This window comes from Papilio machaon, chromosome 21 (genome assembly GCF_912999745.1).
Source record: "Papilio machaon chromosome 21, ilPapMach1.1, whole genome shotgun sequence".
In the NCBI taxonomy this organism is placed as follows: Eukaryota; Metazoa; Arthropoda; class Insecta; order Lepidoptera; family Papilionidae; genus Papilio; species Papilio machaon.
In genome coordinates, this window is record NC_060006.1 from 5,236,004 (window position 1) to 5,260,736 (window position 24,733).

Genomic DNA, 24,733 nt, shown 5'->3' on the forward strand with positions numbered 1-24,733 from the left:
CTTCAAACAAACATCCATCCATCCAAATATTTGCATTTATAACATTAGGGATGAAATGAAGGATGCATGCAGGGATGAATATCTAATTTAATTAAAAAAATATTTTACCAAGAAAGACGCTTTACATTTTTATGATCTTGTCATGCACGTTATGTTTTGTAGAACCTACCCAAGAAAAACGGCAAATGTAGGTTGTAGCAATTTACTATCTAACCTCGAAATAATTTTACAGTAGGTTATTACTTAAGACCATTTTAATGTTCATTCCCCAACAGCTTTATACAGGAGGATAAAAAAAATTGTTACTCTACATGTGCTATTTGGAGATTCTTTTAACTTTTTCTGTGCGCAAATAATTTTCGAAGCATCATCGCACGAGACGGTGTTATTGCATATGTCATCAAAGTCGAGTGGGCAGTGTACTTGCGAAGCTTTTCAGCTGACAACAGCGTAAAATGCATTAAAATGTGGACCAGAAAATCTATTCTTAATGACGACGTAGCAATTACAACAGCCATAAAAACTATCAAACGTCCAGGCCATCAGAACTCCGGCTAGAACTAAAGCTGTGTATACCGCGGCTCTTCATAAATCGGTTAATATAATGCCCCGGTGATTTTCTACTTCAGAGATGATGTTTAAGAACTTAGCGGCTCAGTATAAAAGATTTTTATAGTTTTATACCTTCATTCTGTATCAGTGCTCGGTCGCCCGTTTACCTTTGTATATCTCTATTAATAAACTTGATGAGTTTCGTTGTGGTCTTTAAATTTCTTTAATCAATCGGAGACCGGTTTTAATGCGTGTCAAATTCGAATCCGAGGATTTTAGAATCGAGCCGTGAACTAGAAACTATAGTTTTTTTTTTCTTGTGAAAACAATACATCAATGTATATAATAGATAAAGAATATAAACCCACTGAAATGACTAAACGTCACCCAACGGCTACTACTTCGTCACATAATACAAAAACCAATAATAAATTATTATCTGTGACAATCGTGCGTCTTGCATACCGTCAGGTTGGCAGCGCTGTTTGCGTCGCACAAATAAGTAATTTTCGAGCGAGCAATGGACAATAGTTCCTATAGTACGTTTGAAATAAGAATGTGTAAAAACTCGCGCCATATTATTGTAGTGATGTAACTTTAAAATAAAATAAAAATGGTTATGTACTTATATGAATTAATTAAAAAATGTGTATTTATTTTAAATCTGAATCGTATGGTTCCAAATGTTTAGGCAAATATGTTGTAATCTGGTTCTAGTAAATTTATAACAGATCGAGGTGGTTATCAGGCACGAGGCACGTTCTTATTCGAAATGCATAGTAGAGTTGTGTAATTTTCCTTCATTCTTCGGTCCCCAGCCACCGACTGAGATATCGATTTCATACCGCGCCTGTAAAAGGATCCAACTGCACACACAACTGTTTACTTTGCGTACTACAAACATTAACACTTCTGTTTATTGCCCGGCTTAAAGATCCGTTACGTGTACGTTCTCTACAATGCATATTATATACTTTACAAGCGCTATTCCAGCTTAGAAAAACTGTTTGAGTACAAAAAATATTTTTCATAATGTTGGCAGTAGACTTTATCTGTCAAGTGCTTTGACGTGATTGTGGCAGGGTGGAACTTTGTCAACCACGGGACAGTTTTTATTATAAAACTAAGCTTGTTTAGATTTACTTCATACATTTATTATCATTTTTTTATAAATGTAAACATAAACACATGAGGTATATTGTTGTAAAATTACTAATATTATAAATGCGAATGTTTAGATGGATGTTTGTTTGAAGATATCTCCAGAATGGTTGCATGAATTTCGATGAAATTCGGCATAAAGGTAGAGTATAGTTTGGAAGAACATATAGGTTACTAATTTAATTTTTATTTTAATTGCACGCGGACGCAGTCGCGGGCGATAGATAGTTTTTATATAACTCTAAAAGTAAAAATAAATCTATTATTGACTACATTCAAAACAAGCTGTTTGGATATTTTTACGTAAAATTATAGTTTATGTTTATTCTGATAAAGCAAGTTTCTTGTAATGAATTATTACATTTATATATTTGTTTAATATCTTCTATTATTTATAAATTACATACAAACAAATTTATTTTATAGTATATAAGTACAGATTATAAATTGTGGATAACAGATAAAGCAATAAAACCGCTTCAATAATAACTGTTGCAATAACAATTATTGAATTATACACCATTATGAATTCAAAGTGCTCTATTTATGGCTTATAAATATAAATATTTATGTAATGCAAGATTGTGGATTTCAATACAGTCATCCCTTACATTTTCTGTGACAAAACTGAGACAGCAATAGTTTTTTTTTTTCTTTTTTTTTGACCGTTTCACCGGGCTTGAGGTGGCCGGGCGCAGATGACGCTTAGCCTAAACTTCGTTTAAGAGTAACTAGGCTCGAGGGCTCCCTCAGGAGTTACGGCTCGGGCTGTTACTTCATAAAGAGACAGCAATATGTCTCAAGAAAGGTGTCATGTTAGTGGAATATTACAGCGAAGTTTTCAAAGATGTATTTGAAACTATTTGAACTCCGTACTCGCTCCTCTCAAAGCGGTAGTAACAAGAGTCTGCACTCTAGTTTAGTCACCCTATAACAACGTAAGCAAACGTAACGAATTGGATTTACTTTTTGTGGCAATTAGTTCAAAGATTTTTTTTAATATGAACGTTCTCTAGTTTAACTAATAAGTCTTAAATACTACGGCCTTTTTTGCTATGCATGGAGGTAGAGAAAGACTAAATTGACAACAGGATAATTAATTTCATGAACCCTATACCATTATCATTAAAAATGACGATGAAAATGCAATTTTTTACAAGATGCGTAAAACAGAAAGATAGAATGAAGTTTATAATTGATTTAAAAATTGAATTTATTTAGGAAATCAAAAAAAAAAGTTGATAAAAACTTTTTAAACTACCACTGCTAGGTACTCAAAGGTACATTCGAGCTGTGAGTTATATGACACGGGACTTCGAGCTATCGGATGTCACGCCCAGTATTGTCATTGCCAACAAAACAACTAAAACGCTTTAAATAAGCACCCTGTATTTGCCCACCGATATTGTTTTCATTTGAACCATCGCTAGCTTAGGTACGGCTTCTTATTTTCCATTCATGTACCTACTATATACATCTATGTACCTAAGTCTGTAAAATCACAAAGATTTCTAAGCATTTATTAAAACTACTTAAAAAAAGTAAATTAAATAGATTGATAGTTATTATCTGTGATTTTAATGTTAGAATTGACGCGGAAGGTAGATCTATTAGTATGTAGCAGAGTTAATAAATACTTGTACCGCATTTGATTTATGTTAAAGGGCGTCCTTTATGCATTTGGCACATGCTTAAGAAGGTATAGAGATAACATCGGTATATGCGAGCACGTTATTCATTTCCCGGTACACTCACAGATACAAGTGCTTGCATGTTAAATATAGCGTTAAAGAAACAATATGGCCGCCATGTAGGTCCAACACATATTAAACTAAACGACTGTGAATTCAAATGTGACGAACCCAGATATGATGTTTTCAACTTATACCATAAGTTTCAATTCTTACCGATAGTTTGCATTTCTAGTCCTTTCTAAAAAAAAAGTAAAATATTTGAAAAAAAAAAGTTATTCCATAAAGTCAGTGTAAAAGAACTAAGCTAAATATTTAAATTAATTTATATTTTATATCTACTTTAGTTAAATTCTTTGCGACTTATCAATAAAACTGCTCTACACTAACTGCAATCATAAAATGAAATTACATTCAAACCGCTACCGCCATCTATTGCCTGGTGTCACAAAGGAACTACTTCATTAAAGATTGACAAAGTTACCTGTGGGTCTAGCACGAATATTTGTGACAATTGCTTCCGTATTGAAATCGTCGTATATATCAGAATTAATATGAGATTTTAATGCACTTTGAGCCCAATACACAAATTTTGTGTGTCACAAATATTCGTGCTAGGTCCACAATGTTAAGTGAAATTATGTCAATTAACTAGTTCTACGCTACACTCCTGTCAACATCAAAAAATGACATTATACTGCAGGTGTCTTATAACCTTTTTGGAACGAAGTTCCTTATCGCGCGTTGTGAAAGGGGGCTAGACGGAAAAAATTCTTACGAAAAGTTGTCACGACACTTTTTGCTATAGTAAGTATGTTAACGACGAATGAACGCTACTTCACCATGGCAACGACGTGACAATATATAACGAAAATTCATAGAAATAAAATGTACTTCTTGTGAAGACTTAAGTTTTTATTAATAGAATAAACATTGGTTCCTTCACTAATTAATAGAAAGGAACTTCGTTACATCCGGGTGTCCCTTGACACCTCTCAAGTTTTTTTTTCTTTTTATGTCGTTTTCAATGCCTATGCAGTCTTATATTATCTAAAGTAACTAACCGCGATAAATGCACCTCTCTTACCGCCCAAGATAACCTTGTCATACTGTACATTATACTGATTTCGTAGGTGGTTCATGATATTTGTAATTTGAATTTAATTTACATAGAACACGTTATCTTTCCTCTCTTATATTTACCAAACCTTATGAGTGGAAGCTTCAGCAGTGAAAGATTAAGAATTTAAAAATAAAAATTAAAGTTAAGCATCGATTTAAAGTAGTTCAGCAAACAGAAAATTTATAAAAAACACTAACACGTCGAATATTTTGAATACATTACAATTTTATATAAAACAAGATAACTTTAAAAATGCAATTAATGCTTACATACTCTTTAGTGCAATGTAATCTTAATACGTTTTGTGCGCGACAGTACAGGCGCGGGCGGCACCACTGTCGGCGAAGATGAAAGCGTGTGCGCGCCGCTGCGCCGCTGCGGCAAATATTTATTTTAATTTAGTGGCCGAGGAGATCGCTCGTTAATCGCTAATGGATCCGCTCCCGAAGCTACGTAGGTACTGAGTCTGCGAAATCGATTGTTTTCAATTTATATTTAGGTGCGTAATTGTGAGCTCGATCCTTTTTGACTCGAGGACAATTTGAAGGTTTTATCTGCGGAATTATTTAGTTTTTTGTATACATTCTAACTGTTAGATCTAGATGTTAAGTTCCTATTAGTAAAAGAATCAGAAACACTGTACAATCGTTCGTATAGAAAAGATAGGTATTATAAATTTAATCACTTCATTAACTAGCCAGGATCGCAAGTAAGCATATATGTTAAACTTATCTTGTCAAATTTATTAAAAATACAATATTGGTGCATTAAATATCATTGGATAAAGATTTTACGTAAATCTAAAAATCTTAAAGGTGTTATCAACAGACTGGTAGTCTAAATGAATAGTGCCTCCGTCTGCCGCTGCGTGCTTCGGCGCTGTCGGCGCGTGATTATATCAATATTTGCGAAAGCTTTTTGTGGTAAAAAGGGCATTAGTGAACCCTTTTGTTGACGCACAACTAAGACGGCTTGCGTGTCAACAGCGAAGGCAAATATTGACCCCCGGCGGCTCCTCTGACTAACATAATCTGGTCTGACTTAAACGCTTCAGAGATATATTTTTTTAATTTCTTTACACTTAAGTAGGCTAACGGAATCACTTCCATGAGAAGTTGTTGCTGTGTTTTTAAAAGCTAAATGTGTAGAGTCAATAATATTAGTATTTTAAATTTAAATAAATGCAACTCAATTATGTGTTTTGCTCTGTTATTTGGACGAGGTAAATTCTATCAGACAGTTTTGAGTACTAGAAGAAATAATAAATAAAAAGATATTTTTTATTTTTTATTTTTTTTACTTCGGTTTTCTTATTTATCTTTATATATCGAATAAAGGTAGGCAATGCATCTGCAAATGTACCTACATGTCACTTCACTATTTTGGCGAATTTAATGTCTGGCTCGTTTGCCACCTCATACTGTAAAAAACATATAAAATAGTTTTTTTTTAAATGTTCACTTAAAGTCGTTTCGCACTTTATTTTTGAACTAAGATTGCCTTCATTAGCTATACTCGGACGCGACACAAAAGCTGGGTAGTTTAAGGGAGAATGGATGTACCTAATTGTCGTTGCCTAAGTCGACAAGTACAGTGAATGCTTAGACCTGACATTTATGTAAAAACTACCTGTGCACTTATAATCATAATAAAAAAATTGTAATTCGGAAAAAAATTGACAGTTTGACGGGGTTTGCGTTGCGACCTCCTTGATAGATCGCTGGAGAGGTCGAGATGTGCAATATTCGGTCGTCGATGCGGAACATCCGAGACATCGGATCGATGATATTCGAATTCAATCGATACTGAATAATCGACGGCCGCTTTGCCGAAATCCCGTCCGACCGTCGGCGCTCCGGCGAATTCCGAACGTTTGCAATAAAAAAAAAACATCGTTCTATAGACTCGAATCACGTTCCGATGCCGTTCTGCGAATTAAAATCACAAAAAGCGAGACAGGGACGAGCGAGGGCAGCCGCGCCGTACGAGTGAACGAGCAACATAATATGCAACATAGCATCCACGCCCTCTATACGAATAAAATTCAAAATAAGATTTCAAAGGAAGCAAAAAAGGAAAAAAGACGCCGCTTTGGGTTTCTCTAGTTCGTTAGAGCGGGAGCGGTATACTTAAGTCGGCTCCGTCTTTTAGGTTAGTTGATATGAGTTATGGCGCGTGTGTTTGCCGCGCGAATTAGCCATTTGGCGCGAACGCGCGGGGCGACGCCCGACGGCGACGCATTGCCTGCCTTCGGAAACGTGCCACTGCAATCGAATGAGCTCCGCTCCCTTAATTATGTTAAGATTTCAATGTAAAAACTATTTACTATTTTCTTTTGAAACCCTCTTCCAGAACATTCTACACATACTAAATTTATATGACAAATATTTAAAAAACACTACGTTTAAAACATATCTATTAAAATATACATAGTATTAATTAGCATAATCCTTTGTAGCTTACAAAACATTTAGAGAACTTAGAAAATATTTAGAGATCTATCTCTGTAAGAAAACTTTTTGTTTTGATCTGTCTTGTAACTTTATAGCGACATCTAGAGGGCAGTAGCATACGACATCCAATTTTATTCGCAATTACAAATTCAACGGCAACAATTTCACAATAAATGTAGATAAAAAAACTCGCATGAAAGATATATTTTAACACCATGAACAATATGAACGACGTCTAATATCTCAATTAATTTCGTTGAAATAAAACTCGAACATTTTGTTTATTGCCTGTGACGAAGCGATTGTATCGCGCGGACCCGTGGCGCCATCTACCGACAGTTATACGCACTCTAACTCTGGACAAAGATAAACCGACGCTATTAACTCGATTCGTGTCCGTTTCATCGAATACGAGCTTTGAACGATTAATGTCATAATTACTTATCTTTACAATAGAATTTCTTAATACCGCAGTTAATAATTAAAACTAGTTATAAAGATTTTAATACGACTTAATAATTTGTCTTTAAACCATGAGATATTAACATTCTTTATTTTACATAGCGTTATAATATGTTGTACATTTTGGTTTTGGTAGTTTGTTGAACTAATAACTCTGTTGTCTACCAAAAGACTAGGGATTTAATATATCAAGGTACTATGTAAACACTATATATAACATAACATATAACATTCTGACCCAAGATCGTAATGATTTGGCAAAAAGTATACAAAATGTAAACTAAATTCCTCAACAGTGTATACCGGATTTGAACATCTTTAAGTTTATCAACACGTCAACGTTAAAGATATAATTCTGAGCGATATGTCTCGAGTAATTATTTTAATCGACAAGTAAAATAATCTATACAGCGGAGACCACCGCGCGTCCGATTAACATATTAATATCGGTGCCGACTCGTAAAATAAAGAAATTGGACGGACGGATAAAAGTACGACAGTTAAAGCCGACGCCATAACAACTATCATTTAATTTTAATGTTATCTCTTTCAACGAGACGGTCAGTGGCCGTTACGAAATTTGATTTAAAAAAAAAGTATCAAATTATTTAAGCACTCTATGATTTGTGTTTGTCACAACAACAATAGGCTTTAAATTATTTATATTATGCCATAAGGTATGTTAGATATTTATTCATAAACAATGTGGCGTAAATTCAAATCTGTTATCTATTATTTTGTTTATTAATATTTAAACGAGTATTGATAATATTTTGGATAAATTAACTAAAATGCTTGTTACTTCTTGTTTCTATCACAAATGGTATTGGTTGTTTTGTTATTCCGGAATGCTTTAACAAATGTATGGATTATGTATTAAGAATTATAATGTAGTAAGAATTTAACGAAGGCACACAATAAATAAGGCACTGTATACTTAGCATTTTCTGTTACTTCCTAAATTAATTTATCTTAATTAAGAATTTTACCTATGTTCTACCATTCTACCATCGGGCGTTCAGACATACGGCTGAAATCCATCCTTATAGTAGACGTACCGCGCGTTCGAACGAAAATGTTTGAATCATCGTTTCTTGTGCGTACTGCTAAGGATTGGAATAAGTTGCCGGCGTCAGTTTTTCCATCCAAGTACGATGTGGGGGCCTTCAAGAGAAGAGTGAATAGGCATCTGCAAAGCTAGCGCGTATGGTACGACGTACTTTAGACCACCTCATCACCTCATCGGGTGGGATCGTGGTCAAGCGCTAACTTTTTAAATATCTTTATATTTTTTATTATTTAAAAAAAAAAAGTTCATGTCACATCCTATATCCGTGCGACATTATTTTATATAGGTATTTAGGAAATTTTCACTATTTTAATCCAGTTTTGAATCTTTATTTAACTTCATAAAATAAATTTTATTGACTAATTGTGCTGACCTCGCCGTGGTTACGATTAGTTGAAATTGTATTTAATTTGATTGAATGAGTTGATGACGTCAACATCCGCTGGGACCTTGATTTTACGGCGCTCATCGCTTTTCCCAGTGCTGCATTCTCATCAAGTAATTAAAGGTATTTTTAATTCAAATATTTTAGTACTTTGAATGGGATATCGTAAATTGATTCGACATTTCGTGCTGAATATCTTTCAATAAGAGATACCTACAGTATGATTTTTTTTTCGTTAATATTAATTTAGTTTTGTTTTGTTATTATAAGAAGAGTCGTTAAGAAAATAGTGTTAGTAATTTGTAAAAAAATTCCGTCATAAGCTTTTGTAATTAACGACATGTTAGTGACATGTCTATAATAAAGTTTATCTGAAAAGGTATAAGTAATAACACATCTAACTTGTTCACAAACTGTCATTGCTTTGCTCGGTAAATAAGCATAACTGAATAACTTTCTATTCTTCTTTAATAAAAAAAAAACAAACAATGCAAGTAGTCTCTCGGATTTAACTCTACCGAGGTGTAGGTTTACATATAAAATTATATACGACATGTTATGTATCCGTTTCCATTGTACCGTCCGTTAGCCGCGACTTATTTACACCAGCGACGTCTGCTCATTTAGAATAAACAGCCAACGCTTTGAATATTGATATACAGCGGTCTGCCCACTCGACAGCGGCCGAGGAATTCTAATAGAGATCTTTGCATACAAACAGATTATTTTCGCAACACAAAACCTCCGCCGGCAACAATGGACACACATATCTAGATTACGTCCATACGCGTATGTCATTTTAATAGTGCCTCGGCGCTTAGCTTCATTAGTTTGCAAACATCGACAAGACGCACTAGACTAGACGAAGTGTATAGCTCTGCGTCTAGAGCGGCTTGGAAAGATTCTAGATTCTTCTAGTTTACAGTTGTTTGAATACGTGAATGATGCACGTTTTGTACGCAATTTCAAATATAACCTAATCTGTACATTGTAAACAAGCGTGTTATTTTAATAGAAAACTTTGGATTTATACAAATTAATAAATTGTTAATATTCAAATAACTTAACACGAGTAGAATTAACTCCATTGAATTGAAAATAAACTTTAGTTCACCGAACTGTAGTAGTCAAACGACTGACGGTTTTAATTCGCACAGTATCGATCACAGTTTTTATTGATTTGTTCTACCGCCCGCTAGATGTCGTTGTTATATGTGTGTTGCCGTCTGTTGAAACCATTATGTTTTTTTTTATTAAGAAAAGTTTTAAATTAGTTTATGAAGTGTTTATATAATCCTGTTAATTTTTATGAACATATGATTAATGAGATTGAACGAAGAAGAAAGTAAACCAATGTTATCGAAAATAATATTTGTTTATTAAATTAAGTAAGCTGCAATTTTTTTAAAGGCTTCGTTGTAGAATAAACCTAGTACAATTTTCCTTTTTTGAAATACTAATTACCGTCTAAAACAGCGCTGCGTAGAGAAACTAGCGCAATAAAATAATTATATTAATAAATAATTTCACAAACGAAATAATTTACTATAAAACTTTCGGTACTAGGGGAGCGAATATGACAATAAGCTACAAAAAAATGTCATAAACGATTTAAATTGAATGGCTAATACTATAATTTGTGTGACGGAGGGGTCACCGTAACATGTCATTATGTGAACCGTCCGGTAACGCGCGCCTCGCTCTTACAATTTAACGTGTAATAACAGATTTTTTTTAACCAAAAAACACCACACATACTCAGGGTCTTTTAATAATTATTTAAATAATGGCTTGGTGTAGATTTCTGATGTTAAATCTGCGGTAAGCGACTCGCTAGTGACCAGGCATCTGAGTACCGGCATAAGGGCTAGTTTCACATTATCCAAGTAAGCCCTGAATAGGCTACTTGGAACTTATTTGTCAAATAAAGTTCCAAATAAGCGGAGAAATGCAAACCATTTTGACAGGTGTCAGAATGTGTCAATCCACCTAAAGTGCTAGCTAGGTACATTTTACTTTGACATTGTGAAACATGCGTGGGCAGGCTTCCCGTAAGATGACCGACGTCCGACAGACCGATGATCTAGTCAAATTTGCTGGAGTATCCCGGATGCGGTCTAAAAAAGAAAAAGATTGTGAAACATATCGGAGTAATAAATAAATCATTATGTCGTCGGAACGGGTGTATCCTAGTAACATATGAAATTAGGCAAAATCACCTGATTTATATTCTCAGAACAGATACAAAAATAAATTTGTTTTAGGTTACGTCATTTAATTACTGTACTTGAGTGCCTTTCTTAACACACTTTACAGACCACATATCTCGAAAATCATATTTCTTGATAGATCTGTCTCGTTAGACATTTTTACTATAACATTGTGACTAATACACGTTATTTCAGAATTATTAGTCCTATCAGCTTTCGTCTCAGTCATTTAGTAAAACTTTTTCCATAGTCTTCAAGAAAAAAGTCACGTAAAATGCGATAGCCTTGTTTAATAGACAATGAAAGAAATTAATAATTCAATAATCTACGATCAATGTCATTTATCCACCTGTACGGTTCAATCTTGGTAGAATGCACCTTGTTAAGTCTGGTCGGTCAATTATAGTCAAGTAGGCATTGATTTCTTTAACTGCCGCCTTTGAAAGAGATCGTGATCACCTCATGTTTGATTCATCGGCGCACGCAATAATGAACCTTAATGACACGTGGGGTGAGAACGCAGCGGCCGCTATTACACTGCCATATCGTATAACTTTATTATCGAAGTACTTGTTTTTACTAATAATTTCTTCTGGTACATACTATGTTAGCCGTACATCCCCTGATGTATTGCTTACTAACACATGAGTTAAGATACCTACGGGTCAGTTAAGCATTATTAATAGCGATATCGCTAGAAGAAAACTACATAATATATGTATACGTCTAATGGCCTAGCATGAATAACGTCCATCGACGAAATATGTCAAAATTTGTATGAGATTTGTTGGTGTACTTTACGACCGGTTGTTGCACAAAATTTAAAACAAATTTTGTTTATGACGTTATGAAAATGATTTTTGTAGTGTAACTTAAGAATTTTAGGAATGTCACAAGGATAGTTCTGATGTTATGCAAAAAATCAAAGTTTTGGCTTTAACCACAACAAAGTTACGAGGATGTCAAAAGTGCCCTAACATCGAGACAAGGATGGTTGGGGTATTTGAGCATTGCCGCGTGTTCTGACACATTTAGAACTTTTCCTAGAGATATACCTGAAAGATTGTAACTTAGTCTACGCCGCGATGTAATATGTACCAAGTATAATTTTGATCTCGATCATAATTATAAGAACCTAAAAAATTGTTATCAATAAAGTCGAAAATACCTCTGCAAATTATAAGAAAGGAACTAAAAGGTTCCAGCTAGGGCATGCAATAAGTCTATTATAGTTACAAGTATCAAGGGAAAGGGGTCGACGTACAGAGTAGGTACATATATCAAATAGAGCACTCACTTCAAAACTACGTACCATTTGCGAGAAATTGAAGGTCTTAGAAATGTAGGTACCTAGCGAGGGCAGTCGATGACTATTGCTTGTGTAGGAAAACATTCGGCTTTTGTATACGTTTAAAAATAGCTCATACGTATTGAAATTATCGATAAATTTCTTTGTTAATATAAGTCGTAGCCTCGTAGTGTTTACACTATTTAAAATAACTATATTTGTAACAATTTTTTTACAATTTGCAACGATAGGTTTATCAAATTTATCTCCCTTGAAACAATGACAAGCTCAAAGCCAAACAAACTAAATAAAGCTTCAAAAATGTTCGTTATCCGGCCAGTAATTAAGCTATGCCATTTGTTTTCAAACTGAACTCACTACAGATGCAAAATATCGAAGTGGGTTCAATATCGTAATGAAAGAGACGAGAGCGCCGAGTGGTTTTGATGAATCGCAACTATTGTGGGCTGGCGATTCGATGAATTGCAACCAATTACGATGCCCCCAATGAGGCAGGTTCGACGACGAGCGCGCTGTTACCTTCGCAATCAATTGCATTCGAGCCCGTTGATGACGTCTTTGCTATTGTCACACAATATCTACTAGAAATTAACGATTCATTATTCTTTCATTATTTTTGTGTCAATGTGTTAATGTTCAACGCATTGATAATTCCTTTATCCTTTGTACGAAATACGACATTTCATTCTATCTGAATTCCAATGATTTCGTCGATATTTTTAATCGAAAAGCAAAATGTGCATAAATAAAGTTTAACCAATACATTTAAATTCTATGTGACAAAAGGTTGTCTCTGTCCGTAATGAATTTGTACAAATATTTAACCCTTGTTTTAGTCAGATAAGTTCATACCTTAGCTTTACATTTATATCTACTCTCCTGAAACATCGCTGATATATTGTTACTTGTTGTTTGAGTTGGCACATCGGGCAGACAAATGCTTTTAATCCTGATGTGCCAAATCAAATGGCGGATGTTATAATTTGTATACATCAATATGAATGATAAGATAACAGATCAAGTTCCTAAGCTGTTTGAAGTGTGTCACGCAGACGATCCTGAACTCGATGCACAAGTATCAGCCGCGCTTCCACCTCGTGCGAGCCAACGACATCCTCAAGCTGCCCTACTCCACCTTCCGCACCTACGTCTTCAAGGAGACCGAGTTCATCGCGGTCACCGCATACCAGAACGAAAAGGTACGTACAGTCATATTGTTGTAGACTCGAAATACGTCCCGGCTTCACAAGGAGCATTATTAATATGAGTAATGTTCGAAAATCGGTGTGAAAATACACGAGTGTTACTCCGGTAGCAGTTACTAAAAGTGATCTTCTAAAAGGAATTGATTTCCACTAACATAATGATTGTATCTGTAGTTTAAGGTGGTAATTTTATTTACAGATAACGCAGTTAAAAATAGATAACAACCCGTTCGCGAAAGGCTTTCGAGACACGGGCGCAGGGAAGAGGGAAAAGAAGTAAGTATCTATTCTGTGATATTGATTTACATTATATATCACTTATTTATGTCATATTTAATACATTAAGTGCTACCAAATCGCAAGGACTGAATGGCAATTTGTCTTACAAAAAAATCATAGTGGCATTGAATGTGTTAAAACGATGATATAGAATTTTAAAGATGTGAACTGGAACCCTTTAAACTATTTGTTCATTAAAGTAATATAAAAGTCGCATAACTCTCTAAATATGTTAGAATTCAAAATACCTAAGCCGTATCTTTGATCGGAGCATTAAAATTATCCGATATTATATCGTTTCGCTTGGAGTAAAAGGCGAAAGATTAAGCGTTTAGCAAAGTGAGCGGCTAACGAAATTAGCCCGCTATCTGTGAATCGCTCCAAATTAATTAGGGCACGAGCACCGACGTTACAAATGCACCCGCCCAAAGTACGACCACCATAGACGCTCTATGTCCGATGCTGTCTTTGAATTATTTTGTTTAAAATTTGTTTCATTTTTGACATTCGATTTTTAAAAAATGATAAAGAGTTTAAAAATCGATATATATCAAAGAAATTTGTGTTAGTTACACCATTTATAACTCAAGAACGGCTGAATCGATTTGACTGAAAATTGGTGGGCAGGTAGCTTAGAACCAGGAATAGGACATAGGATAATTTTTACCCCGTTTTCTTTTCTTTTTTTTTTATTCTGCGCGGACGGAGTCGCGGGAAAAAGCTAGTAAAGTATATTTAGGATTTTAGTAAAATAAAAGAAGATTACAGAACATTAAATCCAAGGCTATGGTAACGTAAATAAGGTCAATAACGAGTAATAGATAAAGAATTTTTTTTTTTTTTTTTTTTAAATTTTTAATAGATGGAAAAAAGCCGGAATAAAGTAAGTAAGATCACGATATCTTATAAACAGTATATCGTGATCTTTAATACAATTGTCAAACTATTCGAAATATAATTTATGACGTTTATATCACTGCAACTTTTCAAATATCGGATCATGTACCACATAATGAAACCGTCTTTTAATATAGCTATCTAAAATATACCTGCCAAGACCCGACATTAATTATCCCCAACGTATGACACAGTAATGGTTACCCCAGTCGACACCCGACACGGCGCAGCGCCGTTGAAAATTCAAATTAAGCCAATCCGGCGCCTCCTTATTCGTGTTCGGTTAAAACATAGCAGTGCTCGGAATGGTGGAGTCATTCCACTCGCTTTTTCCTTCGTCTTTAGCGTGCCGGGGAGAAAATTGGATTTCCACGATAAAATCGACTTCGAGTTTTTTCCTGTCGCGTAATTTGCTCGCGCCGCGGGGGATAGCTCGCGGTAATGTCTAATTCGATAGAAAATACAATTAGCATCTCTTTAACGAAAGGAAATATATCTAATTTTTTTTTTTCAATTATTTATGAACAACAATGAAGCAGATCACATAACATACCATTTGTATATACTCTTATGTACATATTCACCAGCCTCATTTATAACTTGAATTTTTTTTAATCGTAACGGGTGAATAAGAAAGAGATGGTTGAGATTTTTGGAAATTATAACAATTTTGTTTGTCAAGCTAAACCACCAAAAACTGATGTAGTCATAGAGTCACTAATCTTGTATCTAAATTGTATCTAAAAGGTGGCGACATTAGAGTCATCTTGCTGTATTTAAATGATGACAAACGCTTTAGTATTGTACCGCACAGAGTCCCAGAATTTTACATATTAAAAGGACCACTCACTACACGGCTGTCGGCGCTAATTGAAAAGTTATCATGACTTAACCTGATAAAGAGAGATATAAGGTTAAGTCTCTTAAAAGCTTCGTGTGTGGTTTTTAATCATGAATTATATTTAACGGCCGGTCGCTTAAAATGACTTCCCACTTTTTCTCAATTAGGGATAGAAGAAGTATCGTTTTGTTCATTAACGTCTCATTAGACGCCAACCACCATTCAATGAAACGTTAAGTGCTCATTGTCTAAGTCCTCATTGTCTAGGTATTTACTATTTCTTGCTAAAGAATATATGAGGACCAATCCTTATACTTTGAGGATCCTGTATTCTAAACGTTAATGTTTATAAAAGAATGATGGAACAATATAAATCGAATAGGGACTTAGTTTTCTACCACTCGACAATTATACATATGGTGAAATCTGTTACAACATTTACACAGCCTTGACAATAACATTAAATGTTTCCTGAAGACGTAAACAAACTGTGTGTGGCAATTTTAAAAAGCACACGTCCGAAGATAATTTAATGCGCTTACTTAACATTTTGCGCCGGAACCAGAGCGCCTCAGCTTCCGAATTAGAGGCAACGCGGCCGCGACCGGACGGCGGAAGCTCATCTTTTTAAAATGGCCGCCGACCGGAAGCGCGGGAAACGTGAGCGTTTTGACAAACGCCGCGCTCGGGAAAAGCGAGCAGCGGGACACATGGCGCATAACTCAACGCTTCCCTTTGTCTTGTAGTGATGCCATGAAGTTGTAACAACTAGGGGCATTAGTGTAATTTGGCACTAAGCAAAAAAATACATATAATTCCGGGCTTAATTTAATCAAGTGTTTTATGTTGTAGGAAACGCTTTCAGTTGCATTAAAAAGTTTAAACAAAAATTTTTTTATAAATGTTCTGAAGAAGTAGTAACACAATTTTTATTTTTTATCTTTGAGACTGAAATTCCTGGAAATTAAATTTATTTCAAGTTGTTTCGAATAAAAAATATAATTCAAATATTACTAGAGTGCCTTGCCTAACGCTTCTTAGAAGAGCCCACGTAATTGTAGGCGACGTTAATCTAATTATTTAAAAGCGCCTGCAAAATATTCATTTAATGAAAAATTATTTGAACATTTTCTAAGAAACTAATTTTAAAGCGACACCTTTTTTAAATTAATTTAGTAAAAAATAATATAAAATGATATAAAAGTAAAATAGTAAGAGCACGAATCGTTGAATAAATCATACCGGTGAAATTTTAAATTTATTAACTTCTCATTTTAACTGTGAAATTCAACTAAACACTAACTACTAAAGCACATTGTTATCTATGTTCTTTCAAAGACAATTACGGAGATGATGGTGCTCTTTATACTGTGTGTATAAATATAAAATAATGTTCCTGGCTCAAGACTCATAGATCAAAGAACAAGTGTATTGTGACATCTCATCTCATCTCATCAAAACATATCGTCATCCCTGTCATAATCTTTGACAAAACAGAGACACCAATATGTTTTAAACGGGGATTTTGGTCTCAAAAACTAACGATAAGACAGTAGATCTTGTGGTCACCCTATTACGATGTTGAGTTATTGCAGGACGATTGTTCGCATGCTCGCCGCGTGTGACGCATCACGTTGCCTTTGAGACCGCATAATGTTTACATGGATTTTTATTAAATTTATATCACTTTAGTTGTATTCACACACGAACGTAAATATATACGATAAAAGTAAATAATTTTAACTAATATTAATTGTTTAATTTTAACATTTTATGTGGTTGATTTAGGTTCATTGCTATATTTTTAGTCAGTTAATTAACGCGTTTTCATTCAGTGAACGCTTAACAGTGATTAAATCCAAATAATGGTAGAGGTTAGGTTTGTAATATAATACATTTCTTACTAAATAAGTGATTGTTTATTAAAATGTAAATGAATTTATTATATTTCTATGTTATTATGCTTTTTAAGTGTATTTTATAAAACTATGTTATGATAAAAAGTAAAAATAATTTTACTTAAAAGTAATGAACTATTTTGTTGAACGCTGCAAAATAAACCTTCTGTACGATTTATATCAAGTTGTTTTTGATTATTTTCTTTAATGCTTAGCACGCCTGTTTTATGTCAACCTACTTTCTGAAAGTTTCAGTAAAAAAAGGAAAATCTAAATTGAATGGAAATTTTTAAACCCCTAATATTTTATTTATTACAAAGCAACGCCACGTTGACGTTTATAACTGTTTTTTTTTTGTTTACCTACTATGCCAACTTTTTATGGTAAGCAAGTTTTTTTTGCGAAATAATGTCAAATGGGATTATTTTTCCAAATTATAAAAGTGGTATTCACATTTAAAACACTAATTTCTAGATCGAAAAGGTTAAAAATAATGGAAAAGAAACTCGTTTGCATAATGTACGTTCTATAAAGCTACCGAAAGATGTTGGGTACGCACAAATAATTTAAAACAACTAAAATAATCGTACAAATTGAATTTGTTCCGCGGTTACTGTGGTTACAACAGACAATGTGGAGGGAATCAGGGCACCTCTTTAATACACCGTCCTTGTCTTACCGACGACAATGGATTCAATAAAAAGCTTCCCATCCGAGGGGTCGCGAACTAACTGCAACGTTTTAGGGATAAAAATTTGGCAAAATTACAAGGCGGCTCACCCCGCTGTAGACCGTTTACATTGTAACGCGAACACCCTAATACGAGCTTAGGCTAGGGTTGTTACATACATTTTAATACAAGAAAATTATATTCACGATTTGAAGCAATCTTTAATAAAATCACCGCTGCCGAAAAACATTTTAATAAAACACACTTAAGACATTTTATGAGTCTGATAAAGAAACAAAATAATAGATATAGGTGTATCTAATTCATTCGATAGTTTCACTTTTTAATACCTGTAATTTAATTAGTATAAATTATCCAATTATCATATTATATTAATTTACTAGCTGTCCCGCGACTCCGACACTTCCGCGCGGAACTAAAAAAAAAACTGAATTAGTAGCCTATAAGACTATGTTCTACATCTAAGCCGAACTTCATTGTGAACCGTTGAGCAGGTCTGGAGATAACTTCTAACAAACGTCCTTTCATCCGTCCATCCAAACATTCGCATTTATAATATCAATAAGATGAACTAAAAATTTAAATCATCAATTTGATACCGCATAAAATCATTGTCATTTTTCGTGAGCAATAAATTGTTTTTTTTTATTTAGTTATGTTTGTGCCAGCCCTACATTAAGGGAAAGGGAAAATTAAATTCTATCAGGCGGTGATGAGACGAGTTAATAAAATGAATTTAGCGGGTGCCGGCAATCAGCTTGGGAAGACGCGTCGCCCCGGTGGCCAGGGGCCCCTAAAACAATGCCCATAATACATTTGTTTGTTTTTCGCGGTGACAGAAGGCAAATAATTGCCGCTCCTCCGTGGATTTTGGGGTGAAGTTTTCAAATCTTTTTAAACGTTTCTCTTTTCATATCAAGTTGTTTTTTTTTGGCTATGTTGCGCGAAATAAAACAGCTTTTGCATGGCCCTTTAATGTGAATCGGTTTTTTTTGTACAACTAAAATCGAAAAAGGTTATATTACTTTTTCTAGACTCGTTATATTAGGTTCTTGGATGATTTTAACATTTTTTCATCTATAATGGAATGAAGCAGATTCTTGAAAACATTCGAGAACATTTCTAGTTATGTGAAAATAAATGAAAATCCCTTTCCCGATAACTTGATCAAAGGATGAGTCCGGAGTCCGGACCATTGATCCGATACCTACTATAAAGTCAGATGTCCTTTGAAGAGGTCTTATTTTTCGCATTTTACATTTAAAAGTGCACACCTCCGTGAAAGGGCGGCGGTTTAGGGTTTGGGCACTATCATTAGGAGATGATTAACCTTTCGGCGGCCGGGGGTCGTGGCGGCCCATTACACAAAATGTCAAACGATTGACACCCTCTGAGGGATAAAAGTGCAAGGTGTCGTGTCGAAAATTCAAAGCATCTAATTTTCAGTATAAATATAGTTAACCCTTTAAAAACTAGCAAAGTTCCAGACAGAAAATTTTAACTGTCTATATTTAGAGTGCAATTTTGAATCATAATTTTGTCCTAACTTTATCCTTGTCATATGATTAAACTACAAACTAGTTCTCAATCCTGTTAACATAAATACAGCGCTAATTAAAGTGACGGTTTTCGTTCTTAGCTCTATAGATTGCACTATATAAAGCAAGGAGTAATATCAAACTATTGGACTGGTACAGCTGTTGTGTCTCACGATTGAATTTGAATAATTAATTAACGTCTCTCGCTAAATGACATTTAAATGTTATTTAGTGGCTCGGAGTAATAGTTGTATAATAGTTGCATTATACGGACGATGGTATTAACGTTAAATATAACTTTAGTTTTCGACTGCAGTAATTGTTGGTTTGTGTGTATTACGTACTAGCTGTCGCCCGCGACTCCGTCCGCGCGGAATTAAAAAAAAACTTAACAAGTAGCCTATGTGTTCTTCCAGACTATTTTCTACATTTGTGTTAAATTTCATTAAGATCCGTTCAGTCGTTCCGGAGATATCTTCTAAGAAACATCTTTCACCATTTACCTGCATTTCACTCTACAGGCGCTGGGGGGGGGGGGGGGGGTTGGTGCATATATACTTCCATACATCTCTATTTTGTAATACAAAATTCATTCCCTTCTCAAGCATATTCTGTTTTTATCCACATAAACATACATTATTTCTCTTTCATCATCATTTTTTTATCTGAAGTATAATTTTTTAAGGCAAATCAAAGTTAAAATGAATACAAAGTTATTTTTAAAAGATATATGTCTCTGGACGGATAATTACCTGGTTGATGTAGATGTTTGACACAGCTCATGTCAACACATGCGCTGCACTGCTGGGGATTCTAAAGCCGCGACGCCGCAAGTAATCACAAATGCTATTAGCAACAATATTCTCGCATTGTATACTAACCGACAAAACATATGTACATACACATATTTTTATCTCAGTTTATTTAAAAGTGGAAGTAGGATGACAATATGTTTCATGTATTCTTATATCTCTCTATCTATATATATAAAAGAAAGTTGTGTTAGTTACACCATTTATAACTCAAGAACGGCTGAATCGATTTGACTGAAAATTGGTGAGCAGGTAGCTTAGAACCAGGAATAGGACATAGGATAATTTTTACCCCGTTTTCTATTTTTTATTCCGCGCGGACGGAGTCGCGGGTAAAAGCTAGTATGTTATATTTTCGACAGTGAAAACTAACGTGGGATAATCATCAAATGAAACAAGTTATCCTACACGTTGCTTATCAATTATTCTTCCAAAATTTGTGATCCAAAGTATTTTTTTTTCACTCATCTATATATATAAAAGAAAGTCGTGTTAGTTACACCATTTATAACTCAAGAACGGCTGAATCGATTTGACTGAAAATTGGTGGGCAGATAGCTTAGAACCAGGAATAGGACATAGGATAATTTTTACCCCGTTTTCTATTATTATTATTTTTATTTCGCGCGGACGGAGTCGCGGGAAAAAGCTAGTCTTATATATAAAATTCTCGTGTCACAATGTTCATTCCCGTATTCCTCCGAAACGGCTTGATCGATTCTCATGAAATTTTGTGAGCATATTGAGTAGGTCTGAGAATCGGCCAACATCTATTTTTCATACCCCTATTAAGTTTTTTTAACTGCGCGTAGACGGAGTCGCGGTCGAAAGCTAGTTTTATATATAATATCTATTTAAGTAGTTAGGAGAAGTGTAATGATTTAATAATAAAAATGTTTTCGTTAAATGCAATGTTTTAAATAAAGATATTTAGAACATCGAAAGTTATCAGTAAAACCTTAGGATTTTCAATATATGTGTAAAGATTTTTCTTTCTTTCGTGATACAAATATTTTTTATTATTATTTATATTATTTACTAGAACACGCTAATTCTCTGGTATGTGTTACAATGTACATTTTATATACTTTGTAACAAACAAATACGATCCCTGTTTGCATGTTTGTCCTAAAACAAATGAGATTACAGAACATGTAACTAGGATTAGAGATTTCACAATAAATTCACTTTATTTCGTAATTATTACATTAATATTAGATTAAATATAAGAGTAATATTTCTGTGATAAATATTGTGACAGCTATTGCCTTATGATAGACGTTTTAGTGCTAGATTTGTCTTTATTACAGTTGGTCTCTGGAACTTATTATTTTCAATGTTTAAATACATGTACGAGACCCATTGTCAGTAGGCGTGAAGTGGAAGCAATTCCGAATCGTTCGCCAAAATCTTTAACGAGTGATTTAACAATGAGTTGTTCCGTTTAGTTATTAAAAAATGTACGAATCAACTGTCTTTCTGTTATGTCCACATATATGGATAATAGAAAATCCAAGTCATTAGCCACACACCAGGACACCTTTAAAATAGAACTGTATTCTGGTCTTTCATGGTTTGATTGTTAGTATCATCTTTGAAGACAGTTCTGAGAAGTTCAACTAACGCCATTGATTCTTAGAAATATTCCTAAACGTGCAGTTATGTGAATGCATAATATATAGCATACTTGAAACAATAAAGTTTAAAATAAAAGAAGGGGTAACTTAATTTATTGTGTACCTATTTAAAATTAATTAAACAATTAACAATTAAAACGTAGAAATTTACCTCACAGCTCAGCCTTTAAACCACTCTTAAATAGTTTGCCACGTAGCAACCGTTTATGGTTCGATATGTCGAAATGTATTTTAAGTGGACCAGCGATGCTTAGCCTAAAGATATCATCATCATCAGCTCACTAGACGTTCCCACTGAGGGGCTCGGGGTCTACCCTAAGTTAGGTGTGGTGGCTAGGCCATAGTCACAGTAGACATATCTTTAACCCCTGAGCCATCATCGCTCTCGTAGAGATATAGTTCATCTTATTTCCCAATTATATTGCCTCTCGTTTTATTTTAATGTTTAACCCTGATGTAAAGTGTATATGTATGAGTATAAGTAAGCATAAGGTAACACGAGCAGTTTGTCGGTGTACCGCAGGCAGGCGCTGCTGACGGCGCGCGCCGACGCGCGGGACGAGGACGATGAGCGGCCGCTGGACGTTGGCGGCCCCGCCAGCCCGCCTCCGCAGCCCTCCGCTACACAGCACACTAACAGCTGTAAGTTCAAATCTTAACATCTCCAAAGCCCAATGCTAGTGGCGGGTAAGATTCCCAAGATCACAGAATTTCTTTTCCAAAATGATAAACAATTGATGTTTATTTGTTACTAATCTTATTATATAAAACTAGTCAGTTTTTTCAGCCTCTAAAAAGTAAAATTTAAAATCTACTAGTGCGATAAAAAGAGTTGAAATGTATCAACTAAAACCTCTTTTGTTCCGCAGCGTGGTTCAGCTCGGGAGGTGGCGGGGATTCTGGCGCGGAGGAAGCGGGTTCCGACTCATCGTGCTCGGGCGGCGCGCGCGCCTCCTCTCCCCCCGCCGGCCCCTCGCGGCCCTCCCCCGCGCCCGACGTGTCCCTCGGACCCCCGGTGCAGCCGCCGCTGCTGCCCTACCTCTACCCCCCCTCGCTGTACCCGCCGCCCTTCTTCCCGCCGCACCAGATGCCGCCGGGCCTGCTGTTCAACCTGCACCCGCTGCTGCAGCAGTACTCGCTGCCGCCGCCGCCCGCGCCGCCCGCCCCCGCGCCCGCGCCTTCACTGGGCAAGGCGCACAGGTTCGCGCCGTACGCACTACCGGGCCTGGGCTCGGCGTTCGAGCAGGTGGCGCCGCGCGCGCGCAGCCTGAGCTCGTCGCCGGCGCGTGTGGGGGCGGGGGCGGGGGCGGGTGCGCGGGCGGGGGCGGGGTCCCCGCTGGCGCGCGCGGCCTCCGCGGACCCGCCCCCCGACCAGCCCACGTCCACCACGACCTCGACGGCCGCCACGCCGCCGGCCTCAGACCTCAAGAGCATCGAGCGCATGGTCAACGGCCTGGACGTCGAGACTCAGGACTGACTCGCGACCTAGCCTGTAAATAGTATTTATATCCCCCTCCTCGCGCTCCGCACCAGAACACCGGAGTGCTGGCGTTGTTTTGTATCGTTCCTATTTTGTTTTTTGTTTTTTGTCTGTCGAGTTCTAATCGGGTCGATATTTCATTGTAAATAGTTAAGCTTTACCCCTCCCCCCTAGATAGTACATAGCGTCTCACTCCCCCCCCCGCGCCCCGAGTGCACTGGCCGTGCTTCTATATCAACCATACGTTTAAGCTCTCATTTGTCAATATGTGATAAAATTTATATTATTTACATTTAATATTTAAAGTATATCCAAATGTAAGCTTGACGTTTATTTTTGGTTTACATAAAATCGCATGGTATTAGGGCTTACGCAATTGTTTCAATTGTTTTATCCGACGTTCTTACGGTGAAGGAAAACATCGTGATGCAACCTGCACATATCTGAGAAGAAATTCAATGATATGTGTGAAGTCAACCAACCCGCACTTGGCCAGCGTGGTTGACTATGGCCTAGTCACCCCTAAATTGGGGTAGGCTCCGAGCCCCTCGGTGGGGACGTATAGTGAGCTGATGATGATGATGATGATGATGATGAATTGTTTTAAGATTTATAAATGGATGATATAGAAACACCAAAACGCCTGTCGAATGCAAAATGGTGTTTATTTCACTGCAATAGAGCAGTATTTGTACCCTCAACAAATACTGGGCAGCGCCGCGCATTGGACGGGCCCTTTTGATTACCCACGTGACTTACACTTAGCATTGAACGACACAATAGCATCACCTTAGGTTCTCCACAATAATAGCAATAGGATTTAATGTCCGGCGAACTGGGACATTAATGACGTCATATTTTAGCACACAACTTTATAATTCGATAATCGAATCTTTTACACTATAGATTCAGAAGTCTCTGCCATTAATCTATTGTACTGAAAAAAAAAACACAAATTTCTTACCTTACCTAACCAAAAGATGCAGGACGTTTTTGGTGATTTCCGCTGCTAGTTTGACTTGCTGTATATCGGACGTCTG

General features: G+C 35.8%; 1 protein-coding gene across 5 annotated transcripts in view; it reads left to right on the forward strand.

Moving 5' to 3' along the window:
* Window positions 1–24,062, forward strand: part of LOC106714489 (optomotor-blind protein) — an 89,136-nt gene extending 65,074 nt beyond the window's left edge. For 3 of the 5 annotated variants that reach the window (XM_014507545.2, XM_045683071.1, XM_045683072.1), the window contains 4 exons: window positions 13,468–13,614; window positions 13,820–13,896; window positions 22,719–22,855; window positions 23,083–24,062. In XM_014507545.2, coding sequence (XP_014363031.2) covers window positions 13,468–13,614; window positions 13,820–13,896; window positions 22,719–22,855; window positions 23,083–23,690 — 969 coding nt within the window. In that variant the 3' untranslated portion in view covers window positions 23,691–24,062. Of the gene's footprint in view, window positions 1–13,455; window positions 13,615–13,819; window positions 13,897–22,718; window positions 22,856–23,082 lie in introns of all 5 variants that reach the window. The other 2 variants (XM_045683070.1, XM_045683069.1) reach the window with 1 other exon arrangement.
* Window positions 24,063–24,733: the final 671 nt, after the last annotated feature.